The sequence below is a fragment of the Clytia hemisphaerica genome, unplaced genomic scaffold (genome assembly GCF_902728285.1).
Source record: "Clytia hemisphaerica strain Z4C2 unplaced genomic scaffold, Clytia hemisphaerica genome assembly, whole genome shotgun sequence".
In the NCBI taxonomy this organism is placed as follows: domain Eukaryota; kingdom Metazoa; phylum Cnidaria; class Hydrozoa; order Leptothecata; family Clytiidae; genus Clytia; species Clytia hemisphaerica.
In genome coordinates this window covers 1,868,308-1,886,531 of record NW_027103855.1, presented here as the reverse complement: position 1 = coordinate 1,886,531, position 18,224 = coordinate 1,868,308, and the positions used below count along the sequence as shown (strand labels likewise).

General features: G+C 35.9%; 1 protein-coding gene across 1 annotated transcript; it reads right to left on the bottom strand.

The window, feature by feature from the left end:
* Nucleotides 1–9,641: 9,641 nt before the first annotated feature.
* LOC136808253 (uridine-cytidine kinase-like 1) lies at nt 9,642–17,804 on the bottom strand. The gene is made up of 15 exons (XM_067064796.1): nt 17,694–17,804; nt 17,281–17,325; nt 17,032–17,103; nt 16,534–16,589; nt 15,847–15,922; nt 15,341–15,398; nt 15,013–15,074; nt 14,039–14,154; nt 13,610–13,703; nt 11,932–11,991; nt 11,438–11,560; nt 10,845–10,926; nt 10,539–10,564; nt 10,047–10,203; nt 9,642–9,867 (listed from the first exon to the last, which is right to left on the bottom strand). The coding sequence occupies exons 3-15, from the start codon at nt 17,059–17,061 to the stop codon at nt 9,827–9,829; spliced, it is 981 nt and encodes a 326-aa protein (XP_066920897.1). The 5' UTR covers nt 17,062–17,103; nt 17,281–17,325; nt 17,694–17,804; the 3' UTR covers nt 9,642–9,826.
* Between the last annotated feature and the right edge of the window lie 420 nt (nt 17,805–18,224).

The following is an 18,224-nucleotide window of genomic DNA, read 5'->3' as shown; positions in this document are numbered from 1 at the left end:
CTATAGCAAAGGCAAAAACTCATACAATTCTTGCAGCCAAAAAAACAAAAATAAAATTTCCAGCTCAAAGATCTATTTTACTCCATACGGAAATGGCCTGCCACTTATAATGCTTAAAAAAACCCTTGGCCTTAGATCTTAGGCCAATAAATGAAACCTTATCTTTGTCACAATGTCTGAAAAAATTCTGCATAAAGAAATTGTTGATTCACAGGAAAAAAAACTATTGAATCACCTTATTAAACTCAAACGAAAACTTTGCCAACCAAAACTTGTCAATATCTAGCTAGTCAACGCGGTCATATTTCCAGACTAGAGAAATATTAAATATCGCAAATATCTCGATGCTCTCGACCAATCAAAACGCTGATATTTTTTTGGGTTGGCAATAAATTGAAATATTTCACTAACTAAGGATTTTAAACTTTTTGTTTTTTTGTAAATATTATAAATTCATAGTTCTCAAATACTTTTTAAGTCAATGGACAATTTAATTAATTTTAAGATGATTGGTAGGATATTATTAATAGGGTTGGAAATCATCGGAAATTAGACGACATTGAAAGAAAGAGGGTGTTTATGAATGTTGTATTAATTCATCATTTCTTTATTCTTATTTTTCACAAATGCAAAAGTGACTTTTTGTATTTGAACTAAGAAAATTTAATGTATATATTTCATACAAAAGGACGCTACTTAGTTTCTGCTTATTTTGTGCCCACGACAGAATGGTCCAAATACGGGGGTGTTACAAATGATATGATGATCTTATTTTATAAGTGTTTTATTTCTGAGAGATACAATATAATTTATTGAATATTATTAGCTTATTTATTTAAGTATTTTTGAGCCCAAATTTAAATGTATGGCTAAATAAAAAGCAAATGATGGCAGTTGTGTTTTTTCTCAAACCCCCCGGAAAAGTTTTTTTGCTGACTTAGCTTTTTTACAAATCTCAGAATAAAACTCACATAGGAGTTTCCGATACCTTACCCAATTGGTTAATTTTGGAACGGCTTTAAGAAAGTCATAATGGCAGATAATTTAAAAGTTTCTGGTGAGGAATAGTGTGGAATTTGTTGATGTTGATGGCTTGTTGATTTTGTAAAGAGAAAAGAAAACAGGTATAGCTTTTTCTAACCAAGGAATATCAGTGAAGTCAAGTTTGAAATTATTCTATATTAGAAAAATGGTTAAAAGCAGTCAAAAACGCAATTTACCTTACCTCCTGAGTTTGTCTTTGTTATGTATGCTAAAATATACGAAACTTTTGTCATGCTGCCTAATTACAAAAACCTCCAATTACAACTTCTCTGCCATCTTGTTTCACTTTAAATGCCGTGTTTTAAAATTTCTCAGCTACATTATATGGTATGGAAAAGGTTTTCTCCAGGTTTTTTCAATCCCGCGATTAAACTATGAGGGTGGTTCCGTCGGCTTATTTTCCTTTCGATGTGTTAACCCCGGGGATACTTAACAATAAAAGAGACTTTAAGATTAATGTTGAAATGTGTATTTTTTCGATAAATTTAGGGGATATTCAACAAAAAATAAGGTGGTTTTAAACAAATCTTTGACAAATTGGCGTTTCTTTCTGTTCTAATATGTGTCATCACAAGCAGCTTTAAATACAAATAAAATGGAATGTTCCAGCAAAATGAACGTAACACTAGAGAACAAATGTTCCTGGTTTTTCTCTTTTATTAGTTTAAGGATGTCTTAAAACGTTCGGAAGCGTTCCTGAACGTTCTCGAACGTTCTTATTGAGTCAATATTAATTAGGAACGCTATGGAACGTTCAGGAACGCCTCAAGAACGTTCCGTTTTATTTGTACTTCAAATCGCTTGTGATGACACATATATGCAAATCACATAGAAAAAATAAATGTATTTTCGCCTTTACTTTCACTTTTGCTTTTGTGTTACGCGAATCTGATTGGATGAACACCGCTCGCTAACAAATTCTGATTGGCTACATGTCAGTGCTGCAAATAATGGCCGGTGACCGGCAATTACCAGTCATTTTGCAGTTTTTACCGGCCATTCTGAAGCTCAGTTTTTTATTTTGTCCGGTTAAAATTTGAAGATTAGAGGCTTAGATAAATACTTAATAGCGATTCTAATTAAAAGAGGAACAGTTATTAAATTGAAATAGGTGTTTAGCCAATCTAATAATCCAATGAGTCAATCTGTATTTAACAGACTACAAAGATGGTTCCGCCAGAACCCCTGCTCAAAAAATTACCGGCCAACTGAAGTTTCCCTATTTGCAGCACTGACATGTACACATGTGTTGTGTCAACTTGTCAGCATTGTATTGTTGTAAAGGAAAAGATAAAAGAGGTAAGACGGTAAGACTAGCCTAGTTTCTAATCCTGATATAGGAGTATATTATTTCATCCCGTCAACTGCTCTAACTTGGGACTATCTATATATCTATAATTGAATGAAAGGTACAACCAAGAGCTAGATGCAATCTCCAAAATCAAAGTGAACCCCAAATTCTTCTACTCTTACGCAAAAAGATTTTCTAAAACCAAACCTAAAGTGGGACCATTATTAGATCCCGTCACAAATAAGCTAACAGATAATAACCTTCAGATGGCTAATATAAGTCCAAGATCAATATAAATCTGTATTAATTCACACCACCAAAATCACAATATGAAAATCCTGATCTCAATCCTTCGCAAGTTACGGAGAAACTTGATTATTTTGACCTCACAGAGGACGACTTTATTAGAGAGATACAAACCCTCTCTTCAAACTCAGCTGCTGGCCCAGATGGCTTTCCAGCTATATTTCTACTCAAAAACAAATCACAGCTTGCAAAACCACTCAGATTGATATGGCAGAACATTCTTGACAAAGGATTCACTCCAAAGATACTGAAAACAAGTTACATCACCCCTATTTTGAAAAAAGGAAATCAAGGATTGGCTGAAAACTATCGCCCTGTCGCTCTTACATCACACGTCACTAAAGTTTTTGAAAAGATAGTAAGAAAAAATTTGCAAGATCATCTGGAAAGAAACAACCTCTACAACAGCAACCAACATGGATTTAGGTCAGGAAGATCCTGCTTAAGCCAGCTGCTTGCTCACACTGAACGTCTAATCCACTATATATTGAAAATGGCTACAATGTAGATGTCATCTATCTTGATTTCAGTAAAGCATTTGACCGTGTTGATCACTTGATACTGCTACAGAAACTTGAAAGAAATGGCATTTGTGGAAAACTTCTATCCTGGATAAAGTCATTTCTTACAGGGAGAACACAGAGAGTCTCTGTCAACACAACGATATCCAAAAATGCAGATATCATATGCAACTGAATGGACTCAAATTCGAACATATGCAATATGGAAAAAATGAAGAGCTGAAAACCTATTTAGTTTATTATTCCGATACTCAAGATCAAATTGAAACAAAAATCCAAGTCAAAGACCTTGGAGTTACTCTAGATGTAGATATGAGCTACAATCAACACATCAAAAACCAAATCAACAAAGTGAAATCTATCAGCTCTTGGATATTTCGTACTTTCAAGACAAGGGACACTGACTGATGTCATGTTAACCCTTTGGAAGTCACTTGCCATTCCACACCTTGACTACTGCTCTCAACTATGGTCTCCATCAAAGAGATGTCTCATTCAAGAACTAGAGCTGCTACAAAAATCATTCCTGAACGGGATCCCCTCGTTGAGCCACTTAAACTATTGGGAAAAATTGAACCAACTGAAAATCTACAGTCTTGAAAGAAGAAGAGACAGGTACAGAATCATGACACGTGGTGCATACTAGAAGACATTACCCCTAATTTCAACTACAATGACGAGGCAGGCGGCGTGCATTCCTACACAAATCAGAGACTGGGTAGAAAATGCAATTTGAAAGCTATAAATGTCAAACATAAAAATATCTGGAGGGATTGTCTCTCACAAGAAGGACCAATGCTCTTCAATGCTCTTCCAAAATCCCTTAGAAACCTCACAAACCAAACAAACTTTTAAACAGCATCTTGACCAATTCCTCAGTAACTTCAGGAGAGCTGACTCTAACAGTACAACAGTAATGGTCAATCATCGGATTCAATGAATTGGATGAGTACCATAAAGTACATACAAGTACACTTTTGAAAAAGTTGTGGAATTCTCCAACGGAGTTGTTGAAATCCTTGCTCTGCATTCGAAATCTGAAAATCTTGTCATCGCAACTGTTTACCGCCAACCAGATAATTCAGCGAATGGATACCCTTCAAGACTGAATGAATTTCAAGACTCTGGACATTGGCAGTCCCACAACAGATGTGATTATTGGTGGAGATTTCAATTTACCCCACATAGCATGGCCCTTGTGTATCCCAAAACAAGCATCGTATCCTGAAGAACCTAAAATGATAGAGTTTCTGGATCAATTCCTTCAAGATCTACATATGAACCAATACATTACCAAACCAACCCATAAGGATGGGAACACCTTGGATCTTGTACTTACCAATAATGACAGTTTGATTCTCTCCCACAATATTCTTACGACTCTAAATAGCATTTCTCATCACTCGTTAATTGAAATGGCTACCTTATATCAACCAAATGCTACTACCGAGCCATCCCACAGTCAACCTAAGCTTTCACTCTTCGACTCTTTGAACTTCTTTAGTGACGCTGTTTGCTGGTCAGATCTTGATGCCAGTTTAGAAAATTATGACTGGGATATGGAGTTCAGAAAGAAAACTCCAAATGACATGTTAGAAAGCTTCTACAAAATCACCTTTCAAATTGCACAAAATCTACATGTTCCACTAAGAAGAGTAAAGCAAAAAAGTTATGACCCTTCTCAAAGACTTAGAACTAACTTGACGCGAAGAAGACGCAGGATAAACAAGCTCTTAATTCATACCACTTTGCCTTCAAGACGTAATAAACTCACAAAAGAGCTAATTTCAATTGAAGTAAGACTTCAAAAAGCTTATAAACATTTATCTTTGAGGAAGATAGAGCAATAAAAGCAATCAAGAAAAACCCAAAATACTTCTACTCATATGCAAAACAATTTGCAAAAGTCAAAAACAAAATTGGACCGCTAACTGATGGAGAAAACCTTATCAGTGATCCAAAAAAGATGGCAGATATTCTCTCCAAACAATACAGCTCAGTCTTCAGCACACCCAAACATCCTCCCCCTTCAACAACTGACCAACCACTGGGAGATGGGAGATATCCCACTAACAAGAAAGGACTTTGAAGATATGATAGATGAACTTGATAATACTTCTGCTGCTGGACCAGATGGCTTCCCTGCAATTTTTCTAAAACACTGCAAAAAATCACTATCAAGACTTCTTCTCATCCTTTGGAGAAAATGCCTTGATACTGGAAAGACCCCTGAAACTCTAAAGAAATCTCTCATTGTACCTATCCACAAAGGAGGAAATCGAACTCAACCCGAAAGATATCGCCCAGTCGCTCTCACCTCACACCTAATAAAGATTTTCGAAAAGATTCTTCGAAAGCATATGACACACTTTATTGAAGAGAACGATTTATTCAATGCAAATCAACATGGATTTCGCTCTGGCAGATCATGCCTCCGTCAACTTTTGTCACACTACGATGAGATTCTATCTCTACTCGAGCAAGGCAAGAATGCAGATGTTGTCTACCTTGATTTCTCCAAAGCATTTGACAAAGTGGACTTAAACCTCGCTCTTACCAAAGTTCAAAATCTTGGTATTGGTGGAAAAATCTTGAAATGGTTACAATCGTTTTTAACCAATCGCTATCAAACCGTACTAGTGGATGGGACTCCATCTAACCCAACACCTGTCATATCAGGCGTCCCACAAGGGAGTGTTTTGGGACCATTGATTTTCCTCATCTTAATGGGGGACATTGATGAAAAATTCCAACACTCTTCGACAAGAAGCTTTGCAGATGACACAAGACTCATCAAAGGCATAGAAATCGACGAGGATACACAAAAACTTCAAGGAGACCTAAATTCAGTCTATGACAGTTACATCAAAATGCCTCGAAAATGTCAATATAAAAATTGCGTAATCAGAGAACGTATGTCTCGCTCATTATAAAAAGGCTGAGACAAACTTTCAATAATTGGATTGTAACATCGAGTTAAGTCTCTTTTGTTAAGTCACCAGGGGGGTAAATAAAACAGACCTTGATACATTTATCGTTCGTTTCAACTTGACGATTCGTTTAAAACTCAGCCTCCTAAATATTTGGGGTAGGTAAAATATGTACAAAAAAATTCATACTTTTCCAACCCGGCGAATCTTTAAAAAAGAAGCGAACAATAAAATATAATTACCCTTTCCAAATAAACCTCTTCGGTGGCGAGCGTAGTCTACTCTGACGTAATTGTAAAATTTATGTGATGGGAGTTTGACATATAGTAATGTAATGTTGTTTGGGGAATTATGAAGTTCTCTGGAATTGCGATTGCATTTATTCAGGTTGATTTTTTATGACTTCTAATGGTATTATTTCTAACGAGTTTGATTACTCTGTTCTCACACTTATGTCTTTTTTTTTCGCGTCCTTTTCCGTGATTACTTTTATTTATATTTTTAAAGACAGGTAAGAAGGCATATTGATGTAACTGTATGATAATAACATGCATTTATAATGCTGTCAAGTTTGAGTTTGAGCTGCTGAGATATGGCCCAAACACTGAAGTTAAAGCTGAAACACACTACACAAGCAGTAGCAACATTGAAATCAAAGAATATGAATATGTCAAAGACCTTGGAGTACTGATGTCCAATGATTGTAAATTCAAACACCACATCAACAATGTTGTTATCAATGCTCGTAAAACCTCATCCTGGATCCTGAGAACTTTCAGAACAAGAGCAGCTACACCAATGCTCACTCTCTGGAAATCTCATGTTCTTCCAAAACTCGAATATTGTTCTCAACTCTGGAACCCATGGCTAAAATGTGATATACAAAGTCTTGAAATGGTCCAGTGGAGCTTCCTTTGAAAAATCATTCACCCCGAAAAATCATACAGGTCAAGATTGAAGGCATTCAAGCTTTATTCGCTAGAAAGAAGACGTGAAAGATACATGATCATCTACACGTGGAAGATCCTTGAAAACCTTGTGCCTAATATCAACCAGTCAGATGGGTTACGACCTGTTTTCCAACCCAGACTTGGAAGATTGTGCTTTGTGAAAGCCCGAATCACAGGAACATCAGTTGCCCTACAGTCAATCTGAATTTCTTATCAACCCGTGGGCCAATCTTGTTCAACTCCCTCCCTAAAGAATTGAGGAATTTAAGTGGATGCCCTGTGCTAGAATTCATAAAGAAGCTAGACAAGTTCCTTGTTTCTGTTCCGGATGAACCTTCTGTTCTAGGTGCAACAACAAATGCTGCATCCAAATCAATCAAACATCAAATCAATAATCGGCAGGCGGACATTAGATTGTTCACCTAGATGGAAGACCATCAAAAGCACTTCCAAGTATACATCATTCCTTACCAAGGTCTCTCAAGGTAATATTTTTCATAAATCATATAAGTATCACAACAACTTCAGTTGGACATAAACTTTCAAAATCTGAATCCCAAAGTCACAACAAGTCCCGGCGAAAAGTCACGGGGAAGGAGGATCAAAGTGTCTCGGCCTTCCAAACTAAAAATAGTTGAGCCGAGGGTAATCGAATTAGGCTATCAAGTCGAAAAATGAAATAAGTTTTAATTACAGACTCGATTGTTTTGTTGATAATTCAAAAGATATTTTAAAAACATAGCATTAGACACAAATTCTCGAAAAATACAAAAAAAATTTGTTTTAAACCAGAAACTATAATCTACCAATGAATCCTAAATTCATAAAAATATCTTTCACTCGTAAGTCAGTAAAATTAACATACACAGTTGACCGGATTAAAGTGGTACACCTACGGAACTGCGAAACTGCCGGGAAAATCTCGTCAACCACGAGGGTGTTGCGTTGCGAGTTTCCTCAATAACGCGCGGCTAAAAAGGAATCGCCGAATATATACACCAGCTAAAAAACATCACTTCGTCACTTCATTAAGTAAGAAAGGATTTTTAGGAACCTCCCTATGCTCGTTTATGCCACGTTATGAATTTATTTTTCGAGAAATTCCAAGCTCCCCTCGAGAAACTCCTGTATGATCGCGCAAAAGTTTCTTTCATAAGAACATCCAACATTTTTGAAACATTCGGATGTCCTTACTTTTTGAATTTTAAGCCCTAAAATGTTTTGATATTTTCATAAATTTTGGGTGGGTATTTTGTCCATTTTCCTAAGAACTTAGGTTTTAGAGTCCTCAAAGACTCAAAATGTTGTTATAACTTTTTCTTTGATAGTTTGTGGCCATCCGAAGCTTTATGTGTTTGTTCTTCTTATAAAACATTTAATGGACTTCAGCCGAAATTTCACGGTACAGCTCGATGACATCCCCTTGGTGCAAGCCCTGCAACCTGCAAGCCCTGGTGCAAGCCTAGTACCCCCTGGTCATATCCGAGTGTATAGTAAGTTCTTATAACAAACTCCATTAAATCGATCTAAAATAGATTACATTTTACAATAGAGCTTCGAGTACACCTTGCGCCTACCAAATCACCTACTCGACAATCTAGATTAAACGTGCAAGTGTAGATAGAGCCTTATGGAGCAATTGGTTTATAATTTGAAAAGTCGAGTTTATAATAACAAACAACTTTATTCGTCTGTGTTATAAGAGAGAGCGAGGGAAGAGTGTTTCGGTTAGTGTGGAAGTCAAGTCTTGGATTTGATCAAAATGTCATCTTACTTTGATGAGAACACTCCCGATATCGTATTGAAAAGTTTATTTCAAAAGTATGACAAAGACAACAGTGGACAGCTAAGCATGAAAGAAATCCCCGAACTTTTGAGAAATGATTTGGGTTTGAGTGATGAACAAGCTGAAACATATACACTTCTTTTGGACAAGGATGCCAGTGGTAGTTTATCTTTCGATGAATTCAAATCATGGTTAACAAGTGGTGAAAGATTAAAGAACGTAGACTCTTATCGATTCAATTTGATGTACAAAGCCGTTGAAATGTTCAGGGCAAAGGATGTGGATCAGAGTGGTTCCCTTGATCGAGACGAGTTTGCAAAGTTACACGCTGAAGTGGGTGGTCAACCAGCTTATTTGGATTCTGCTTTAAACGCATTAGACGTAGACCACAATGGAAAAATTTCGTTCTTTGAGTTCATGAAATGGTTAAACTGGATTGATATGTCTGAATTTTGTTGATAAACAATTTTGAGTCGCTGTACTTCTGGAACTTTCATATTTATGTTATTATTTAGGAATTTTTGATCAATTTATCATTATGCACATAAAAATTTAGAAAACAAAAACAAACCATTAAGTTCTTAAATAAAAGGGTTTTTCTAGATAACATTATATTTTGTAAAGAAACACATCTCATCAGCTTCTTCGTACAGTTTCACCACCAAAGTTCCCCTTAACCTTATTGTTTATTGATTTGGGAGGATAAAAGATCCGAATGTGACCGAAAGATTTAGCAAAAACATGGGAATTTTGGTAGTTCTACGGTCTTGTGACTTGAGGTACAAAAAATATAAGGAAGCAAACACGATATGATTCATTACATCATTCATCATTACACACTGTATCGTCTTTCACCAATTATAGTGGTATTATGTTACCTAATAATATTTATTATAAAAAAATAAAAAATGTTTCTATAAATTAGAAAATACAAAGAAGTTTTGTAAAGAAATAAAAACTCAAGCTCAAAAACCACACTCGTTCATTCAGTTATTCGTTTATTCGATTTCTGTGCCGAAAAATCTGTTCCCAAAGTTTCCTATAATATGAAATGAGATGAATGCATTATAAAGGACTCATTATTATCAAGGAACCTGAAATGTCCACCCTCATAAGTAGAAACTGTAAAGATTCGCTTAAATTTAAGATCCGACCGGGGATATGGGTAGATTCTATAGGGAGGAGAGGCTTCAAAGCTCAGCAAACATGCAGACTTACCAATCCCAGGTATAATATGAAACTTTTCGTTGGTGTCAGGGTCAACAGATGCAGTGACGATGCGCACTTTAGGGAAAGCAGAAGCGATAGTATATACACCAGGTCGCGCCATGATCAAAGAAACAAACGTGATATTCTCTTCTTTTACATCATGGTCCTATCGGTTAGAAGAACAAATAGGAAAATGAAATATGTACACAAAGTAATTTAAACCCATTTTCATCTTTCATCGCGCATACAGAGGCAAAAATATCTATTTTGTCTATAAGAATGCTACGTAAAAATGTCTTCTTGCACTACAGCCCTGTATCAAAATCCAGACTGGGGGTTTGTGACAGTTGGAATTCAGTCTAAAAATAAATGGCACAAAATGATCTCCTTAAGAAAAGACTTTTGAACTTATGCAGACGCAATTTTTGGCTAACGCTACTGAACGCTTTGTTAAAACATGGATTGAGTTCTTAGCTGAATTAAAGGTGGAAAAGCTCTTACCAACAAGATTCGTATTGCCATCAGCGCTGAAAGAAAATGATAAGAAATTCGAATTAATTCATTTATGCACTTATCACCATATTGTTTAAGATAAAGGTAAAACATTTACCATAAACTTCAAACAAACTTTTTAAAAACATAATTTATCATGATATAGGAGACGCACCTTTTATGCTGACAAAGCAGAATTAGCAATATAATTTCTCAAAATATTTCCTCGCGCGGCGCAGGATGAGGATCAAACGATCATATTGGTAAAAATTGTCTAAGCAAAACCATGGAACGGAATATCCAAAGAGTTTGTACCTGCTGCCCCAGTAGCTACGGTCGCATCCATCAGAATGACTTGATATTTCGACATGTTGCGTGGTAAACGTAGATAATGCAACTAAGGTGAATTATGACAAGATATAAAATCAATATATAAAAATTTCTCGTGAATAAAATGTCACGATAGGTAAGAAGATAAGTTGCAAAGTTATCAAACAGTGTCAATCACCCCGAACCTGAAGTATCTCGAGTAGACCTTCGCAATTTCGGAAAAGTTTTTGAGAATTCATAGAAAGCAATATAACCTTTGTCACAAGCAATGATTGCCTTTTTTCAAAATATTGCTATAATAAATTCCCAGAGGAGTAAATAAAAAGTTTACTCATTTCCAAATGGGGATGAAGTCAAAGTCAATTTGCTAGTAGGACTGTCGGGGATGAAATTTTAGCAAAATTTAACCAGTAGGCGGGTGTCCCAACGGGTCTGTGACACAGGGGGTGTATAAAAGTAACACTTGAAGACAAGGGATGGAATCAACATGGTAACGATTTCAAAACGGGCAGCCGTCGCGCTTAAAATAATCTATGAGAAGACCAACAGTACGAGAAAGATTTTCAGAATCAATATACCTCCGGTTCGGTAGTATTTTTATTGGTTTGAATGAGAATCTTCCCTATCTTTACATCTTTACAAACTGACACCAAGGCTTCTTCTAAAGCCTCCCCAGCTCGTAAGATGGACACTCCGCAAATCTATGAGAAGAATTAGATCTTTATACATAAAGTAGTTTACGAACCACCTAGAATATCATCATGCAAATACTACATCACCAAGCACTATTTATTACAGAAAATGCCCATCAAAACGGTGATGCAATCAACTTAGCTGGATCTGTACGGAGGTTACGATATCCAATGTTTATCATCAGGACATTAATACTAGTGATCGAGCAATAGTTTTAAATCTCAAATAGACGGATTTCCGTGTCTTTAGATATAAAATTTTGATCAACTGGGCGATGTATTTTGAAATTTCTGTAGATATCGTGTCTTTTTAAAGACAATTCGAACCTATATTCGCAGGGTATCTAGAAACAAACGCTAAAATTATGAGTGGAACTTACATCTCCACCGAAACGCATTCCAGTATATCTCCTTTCACTTGGTGTATCTACTTCACATGGCTTAAATAAAAAGGAAATAATTAATGAATCCTAAGTAGCCTGTTCAGACTTTTTTACAAAAAGAACCTTAAATTAACATGAAGAAAGCAATACAGAGCTGTTACAGGGTTCCCAGCACTTAAGAGAAATATTTTTCCCTGACTTTTTCCAAAAAAAAGACCTTTTTCCATGACTTTTAGATTGACCAAGGTGCCTTTTTCCCTGACCAGAGCAGAATATTGGGCCTTTTTCCCTGACCGTTCGCCCCAACAGTATTTTGAAAAACACCATATTGAGATAAAAAAAATAAAACTTAACACAATTTCAATACATATTTTTTTTAAAAAGCGAGTCTACAAAAACCCCACTAAAACCAGGATACAAAAGGGGTACCGTCGTATGTATGTAAAGATGAACGTGCTATCATTTGAATGAAAACTTTCCTCTTTCCTTCTTCTAAAAAGATTTTCTTCAAAATTTGGCTTCTAAAATCGGACCCTTAGAGTGCAGTGAATTTCCATGAAAAATCATACCCTTACAGTGCACTTTTTAAAAATTTCTCGCCCGGCGAAAATTTTTGCAATTTTCCAAGAAAATGTGTAATTTTTCCTCCAAAATTGACCAATTTTGTGCCAATTTTACCAAAAAATTGGCCTTTTATCACAATTTCCTACCCTTACAGTCCAGTTCAGTGCAGTTTTGTAATTTCCTACCCTTACCCTTCCTGAACTATGAAAAACCTACCCTTAAGGTCTGAACGTCTGGTAGGTCATTTACCTTGAGTGCCCCCCCGGGTCATTTTTCTACCACTAAAACGAAATAAAAGAAACTAATGAAGAGATAAGTAAAACAAAACTGTCAGAACTGTGGACTAAGTAAATATCACAGAGCTTACAATACACCAATACTTACTTACTTGGAGTTGACTGATTTTGGAATTCCCTGACTTTCCCTGACTATTCCAAAAAAAGTTCCCTGACTTTTCCCTGACTTTCACTACTTTTTCTAAATTTTCCCTGACTTTTCCAGGTTTTCCCTGACTTTTTCCAAAAAAGCTACTTTTTCCAGGTTTTCCAGGTTTTCCCTGACCGCTGGGAACCCTGTGTTAATGAAAGCCAAAAACTACCTTTCCAAAAAAAAAAGTTTAACAACTGAACCCAAAACTAGCAAATCAATCGAAAGAAAAATATATAACAAGCATCCTGGCAAAAATGACAAAGATTTATCTTATTTTCCGATGGCAGATTGGGACCCGCCCATACTAAAGCTCTAATCGATCGGGCCAATTTCCCATCAGCGAAGAATAAAAGACTGCCATTCATGCACTGCACCCCAAGTCGTGTTCAACTGACCTTGTCAGTAAGTCTGAAAATGTTTCGGTTAGACCCCCAATCCCCGAAAACGAGGACTAGGGTTCAGTGTCCGTGAGGCGGGCAAGCGTTATTCCGTAATCCAAACCTTCCAGATGGAGCGTTTTCCTGACCTTCAGAGCTTTAGCGTGCCGGGAAAACAATTTTTACATAAAGTGCCAGATTAAACCAAGATTTAACCCAAAATTAATTTGGCGACCGTCAAAAATAAGACGCTTTTTGTCCATATAGACTTTGGAAAAAACACTCTGTACAGGAAATTAAGTCACCTCGAAGGGCAATAAAGACATTGTTTTCTCCATCAAAATTCTCATTAAACGCTTTGAGTAAAATACGAAATCGTCTCTGTCGGCATTGATGTCTCTGCAGTTGGAAAAAAAAGACGCTACATGCACAAGATGAATATATAATAGTAAACATTAAATAACGTTAAAAGCGACCGCCAGCCCTAAATATATAAGGATCGCGTCATGATCCCCTTACAAGGAAGGGGTTAGAATGAATCCAAATATTTGGAACATCTGCACTATTTCTACGAAGCTGTTTTCGTTGTACCTATTTTCTTGTATTAAGTCTCGGTTAGCCTACTTCAAATTAGAAATTAGAATTTTAGAGTGTACCTCCGTGAGAGAGCACAAAATATCGCGTTTTGAAAACAAAACATTAAGTTCAATCAAGAATCAATACAAGCCTTTTACCGTATGATAGCTTGTAAGCCACGAACTTGTGGAGTATTTTCAACTTCGTGTAAGTTTGCTGGTAAAGGTTCTCCCACATGATTTGAAATAAGCTCTGATCGAAAGTTGAAACCACGCTAAAAAGAAGAAAGTCTATCCATTAAATGAAAGCAATTGAATTTCCGGATAGCATCATTTCAGGCGTTTGAAATATGGGCACAAATATCTGATCGTGCTTGTTTTCTTGATGAACGGAATGGTCATGAAGACGTGAAGACTTTTATTCGGGGTACGCTAGTGTCTGACTAACACTTAAGGGCTCTTTTTTGTGGTAGATGGTGCATTCTTTACCGAACTAAAAACATATTTTCGGAAAATTTTTCTAAAAGCTTACTTGTCTCAAAATCTTGAAAAAAGTGCTTTGTGACCTATTTTTCATCTCAATTGTTTATAGAAAAACAGCTATTACTTTTGATGCATCAATTTAGAAAATTTTTCCGAAAAATTTAAATCAGTTCAATTCTTTGCGGACAGCTTGAAAATTTTTTGAAACAAAAAGGTTAATTACCCATTAAAACTTTTTATAAAAGAGGGTGATGCAACATATTATTAACGTCTTTTTAAAGTTCACAACGTCATGTTTGCAATTAAATTCTTAATTACTTTTATGGGATTTGATCAAAAAGCAATTTGTAAAGGCAATTCTTTGTTAAAAGTGTAAAGGAACCTGAAACATAACTTTTATGCTCAAGTACCAAAACCAATTTTTTGACTATGGTCAGAGCCCTTAAAACAACATGAATTTTTCCACAGCAGCCTTTAACGGCTTTACTATTTTTCTACGATTGTTTATGATTTGAACGATTCTTTATTTGTAATAAGTTAAAATGATTAAACCATGACAGCCATGGATAACATAGTGGTGTGTAGTAAGTAATAGAGTGCTGCTCATCCTCTGACGAAATATAGAAATACGGATAATTATTCAATCCTACCTTTTCAAGTTGGTTGGATATATGTTTGACAATCAGATCGATAGCTACATTGTTCGTCCCCTCTATAAGAACAAAGAGGTCAAAATTTGTGGTGGGAGGGACTTCAAGAATCAAAAACGAAATTCACAAATTAAGTTTATAATAAGTCAGTAAAAAGATCGACTAAGCTCAGAAAAGTAATTGCATCTCTAAGGACAGAATTTCGATAAGTTGCTGCTTTTGACTTTTCCCCTAAGCGATCCAAGGTAAATTTAGTATGGGAAAAACTTAAGTAAAGCTTGCTTTCAAACTTATATGTTCAGCCAAAGTAACAGTCTTTTATTCTTACCCCATGGTACGACGATATCAGCATCTTTCATAGAAGGTGCGATGAACTTTTCGAACATCTAAAGAACATTAATAAAAACCATAGTTGTAGAGAGCATTTCTTTTGTGTCATTGGGCTGTTCCATTAAAAAACCATACAGGGGAGTCGACGACCCTTTTCAAGTCAAAAAGAAATTATTGAAAACGTGTCAATACCCCCTGGAAAATGGCGAAATTTGCAAAAGTACCCACCCTTGGAAAGATACTTTTTATACCTTAAAGAGGACGAACTGAAATCAGTCTTTTACCCCGTGGAAATTTTAGAATAACTTTTTAACCCCTTGGAAAAATACAAAAAGACCCCTGGAAATTTTTTTGGATTACACTCTGGAAATGTTCGTCCAACCCCTGTATGGATATAAAATGGAATGGCCCATTGACAACAATCATACACAAAGTAATTATTATAAAAAAGGCAGATTAAAATGGTATTTTACGGAAAATATCGTAGAATAGAACGATACTTACAGGTTTAACGAATTTATCATATTGTTTGAGTACACTTGTTATGTCACGTCCACGTTCAGATATATCTCTTCGCAACCTTCAAAGAATAAAATATTCATTATGTACCAATTAATTTTCAATACTTCATCGTCTATGATATCAAAATTTCAAATGTAATAGATACAAGGGGGTTCAAAAAAGAGTCAGGGTGGGTATTGTTAAGTAAGGATATATCTATTGGACTACCTTATCGGTCTTTTTTTCGCCGGCGTTCATTGGCGTTATTTTTTGGCTCGTGGCGCATTAAGGGCTGGTGTAACTCTCTTCTAGGGTACTGACTTACCAGAAAATAAATACTCCTGGTTCCTTTTCTCTATGAAATTTGTACTCTTCTACAAAGGATAACTTATTTCCAATAAAAAGTGTACTTCCTTAGATTTTACTAGAAATGGTATGTCAAGTATAGAAAGAAGAATACTGAAACTCCATTAAGATTCAAAGTTGATTGGTCAACGTCAAACCGTTACCAAATACAAACTTCATGGAAAATTGAATTACCAGCATCGTATCTGAAGAGAGTTCTTTTCCCCTATAGAAGGTAATAATATCCTATATATACACTGGGGAATACTTATTTCAGGGGAGTAGCTTTTTTCTGACCACTGTGGCAATTAAAATATTGGTCCATTGAAGATTGAACAAACTAACCTCCTCGCCAGTCGTATATCAGAATCTGTATCCACAAAGACTTTGATGTCAAACAGCTAAACGAAAGTGTGCTTTTTAAGAACCACGTCTATAGTACAATGGGTTGCCCAGGGGGGGGGGGGTTACTTGTGCAAAAATGGGTGCTGGGTATGTGCGGACCCCAATTCAAAAATCGAAGAAAAAAATTTTCAAAAAAGTCTCTCTAAGGGTCACCTTTTCAGCAAAAATCAGTCTCTCTAAGGGTCGGTTTTTGGAGGTCCCGTCCGCATATACCCCTTATCTGCCAACCCTAGTACCCCCGTCCCCGGGATGGGTACCGATAAAGCAAAAGAAACAAGTTGCAAAATAACGAACAAAAGAATAAAACCAACTAGTATCAGCATACAATTCTGTGGCGGTTAGCAAGAGTGACTATTGTAAGAAAATATTCTTCTTGAGTGAAGGATGATATAGAATTAGATTGGAAGATGTGATGAAACCAATACTATATCAAAATACCTTGAGGAGTTCAGGATCAGCAAATGTCATAATCCCTTCGAATATTACCACGTTGGCGCCATATACTGTTTTCTAAATGAAAACGGTGAAAGTGAGAAATGATGCCAATGATATGGGTTTTTCGTATGTTTTTCAAATAATTTCAGTAAATTGTACTCTATTCTGTATCCGATAAAACACTGAATCAGTAACAACCTGTAGCCTTTGAGCACTTTGCTCATTTTCTTCAATTTAACTTTGATTGTTTACCTCTTTTTCCAAGCGACTGTGTGTTGAAAAATCGTAGATAGGAATCTGAAAGAAATAGTATGAAAAAACCTTAAACATAACTCTTCGATTAACGCAAAGGTTCCCTTCACAGTTGCCTCTCTCTAATTCGATCTTTAAGGGACTAAGAAGACCTTTATTTGATTTCGAGGATTTGAATCATCGAGAGTACTTACAATACTTTCCAGCTGAGGGGCCAATGTTTTTGTTCGAACTACAGAAATATTAGAATTAGAGTGAGTTGACTGCAGTATCATTTTCTCGTAATAATAAAAAAACTTCTTCTAAAGGATGAACATTTTAAAGTACTAAAGGATGAACATTTTAAGATACCAAAAGATGAACATTTTAAAAATAATGCAACAGAACAAAAAGGATTTTTGTACAAAATTTACCTTTGCATTTTTGCCTTCTTTTAATTTTCGTAATGTTTTACATGCAAGGGCCCAATCAAACGCATCAGCATGATCAAAATTGTATTCTGCTCGTTCGGCTTGCTCGTGTTGCTCTGGCAAATTTTTTTTCCGTAGACGGGCGGAAATATCTTTAATGGTCGGAAATATCATAGCGAAATGGTCGGAAATATCATTCGATGGAAGGGGGATGGAATAAGAGGAGGGGGGTAATTTGAAGACAGAATTTTTTTAAACTGATATCAATTTCAACAACAAACAAGACGACTTGAAGTCGAAAATTTCGCCTAAAGTTTAAACTGCATGGGAAAAACAAGAAGTAGAGATGGAAGCTAATCTGAAATCTACTTTACATCGAGCCTTGATGAAACAATTTTATATGAACAACTAGGCTCAAAATCGCTAAAAAGATAAGATCAATTTACGAACAATGGTTGTTTAATTCTTAAGAGCTAATAACTGAAGGGCATATATCATCACCATCTATAAAGAGTTACTAATTTGATTCTTATA

What these genes read in the sequence shown, in the direction of transcription:
- LOC136808253 (XM_067064796.1), bottom strand. Translation starts at nt 17,061, where the DNA reads ATGACATTTGCTGATCCTGAACTCCTCAAG. An exon ending in TATCCAACCAACTTGAAAAG is followed by an intron (nt 14,155 to 15,012) that starts GTAGGATTGAAT and finishes TCTTCTTTTTAG; the next exon opens with CGTGGTTTCAACTTTCGATC. An exon ending in GAATGCGTTTCGGTGGAGAT is followed by an intron (nt 11,561 to 11,931) that starts GTAAGTTCCACT and finishes TTCTTCTCATAG; the next exon opens with ATTTGCGGAGTGTCCATCTT.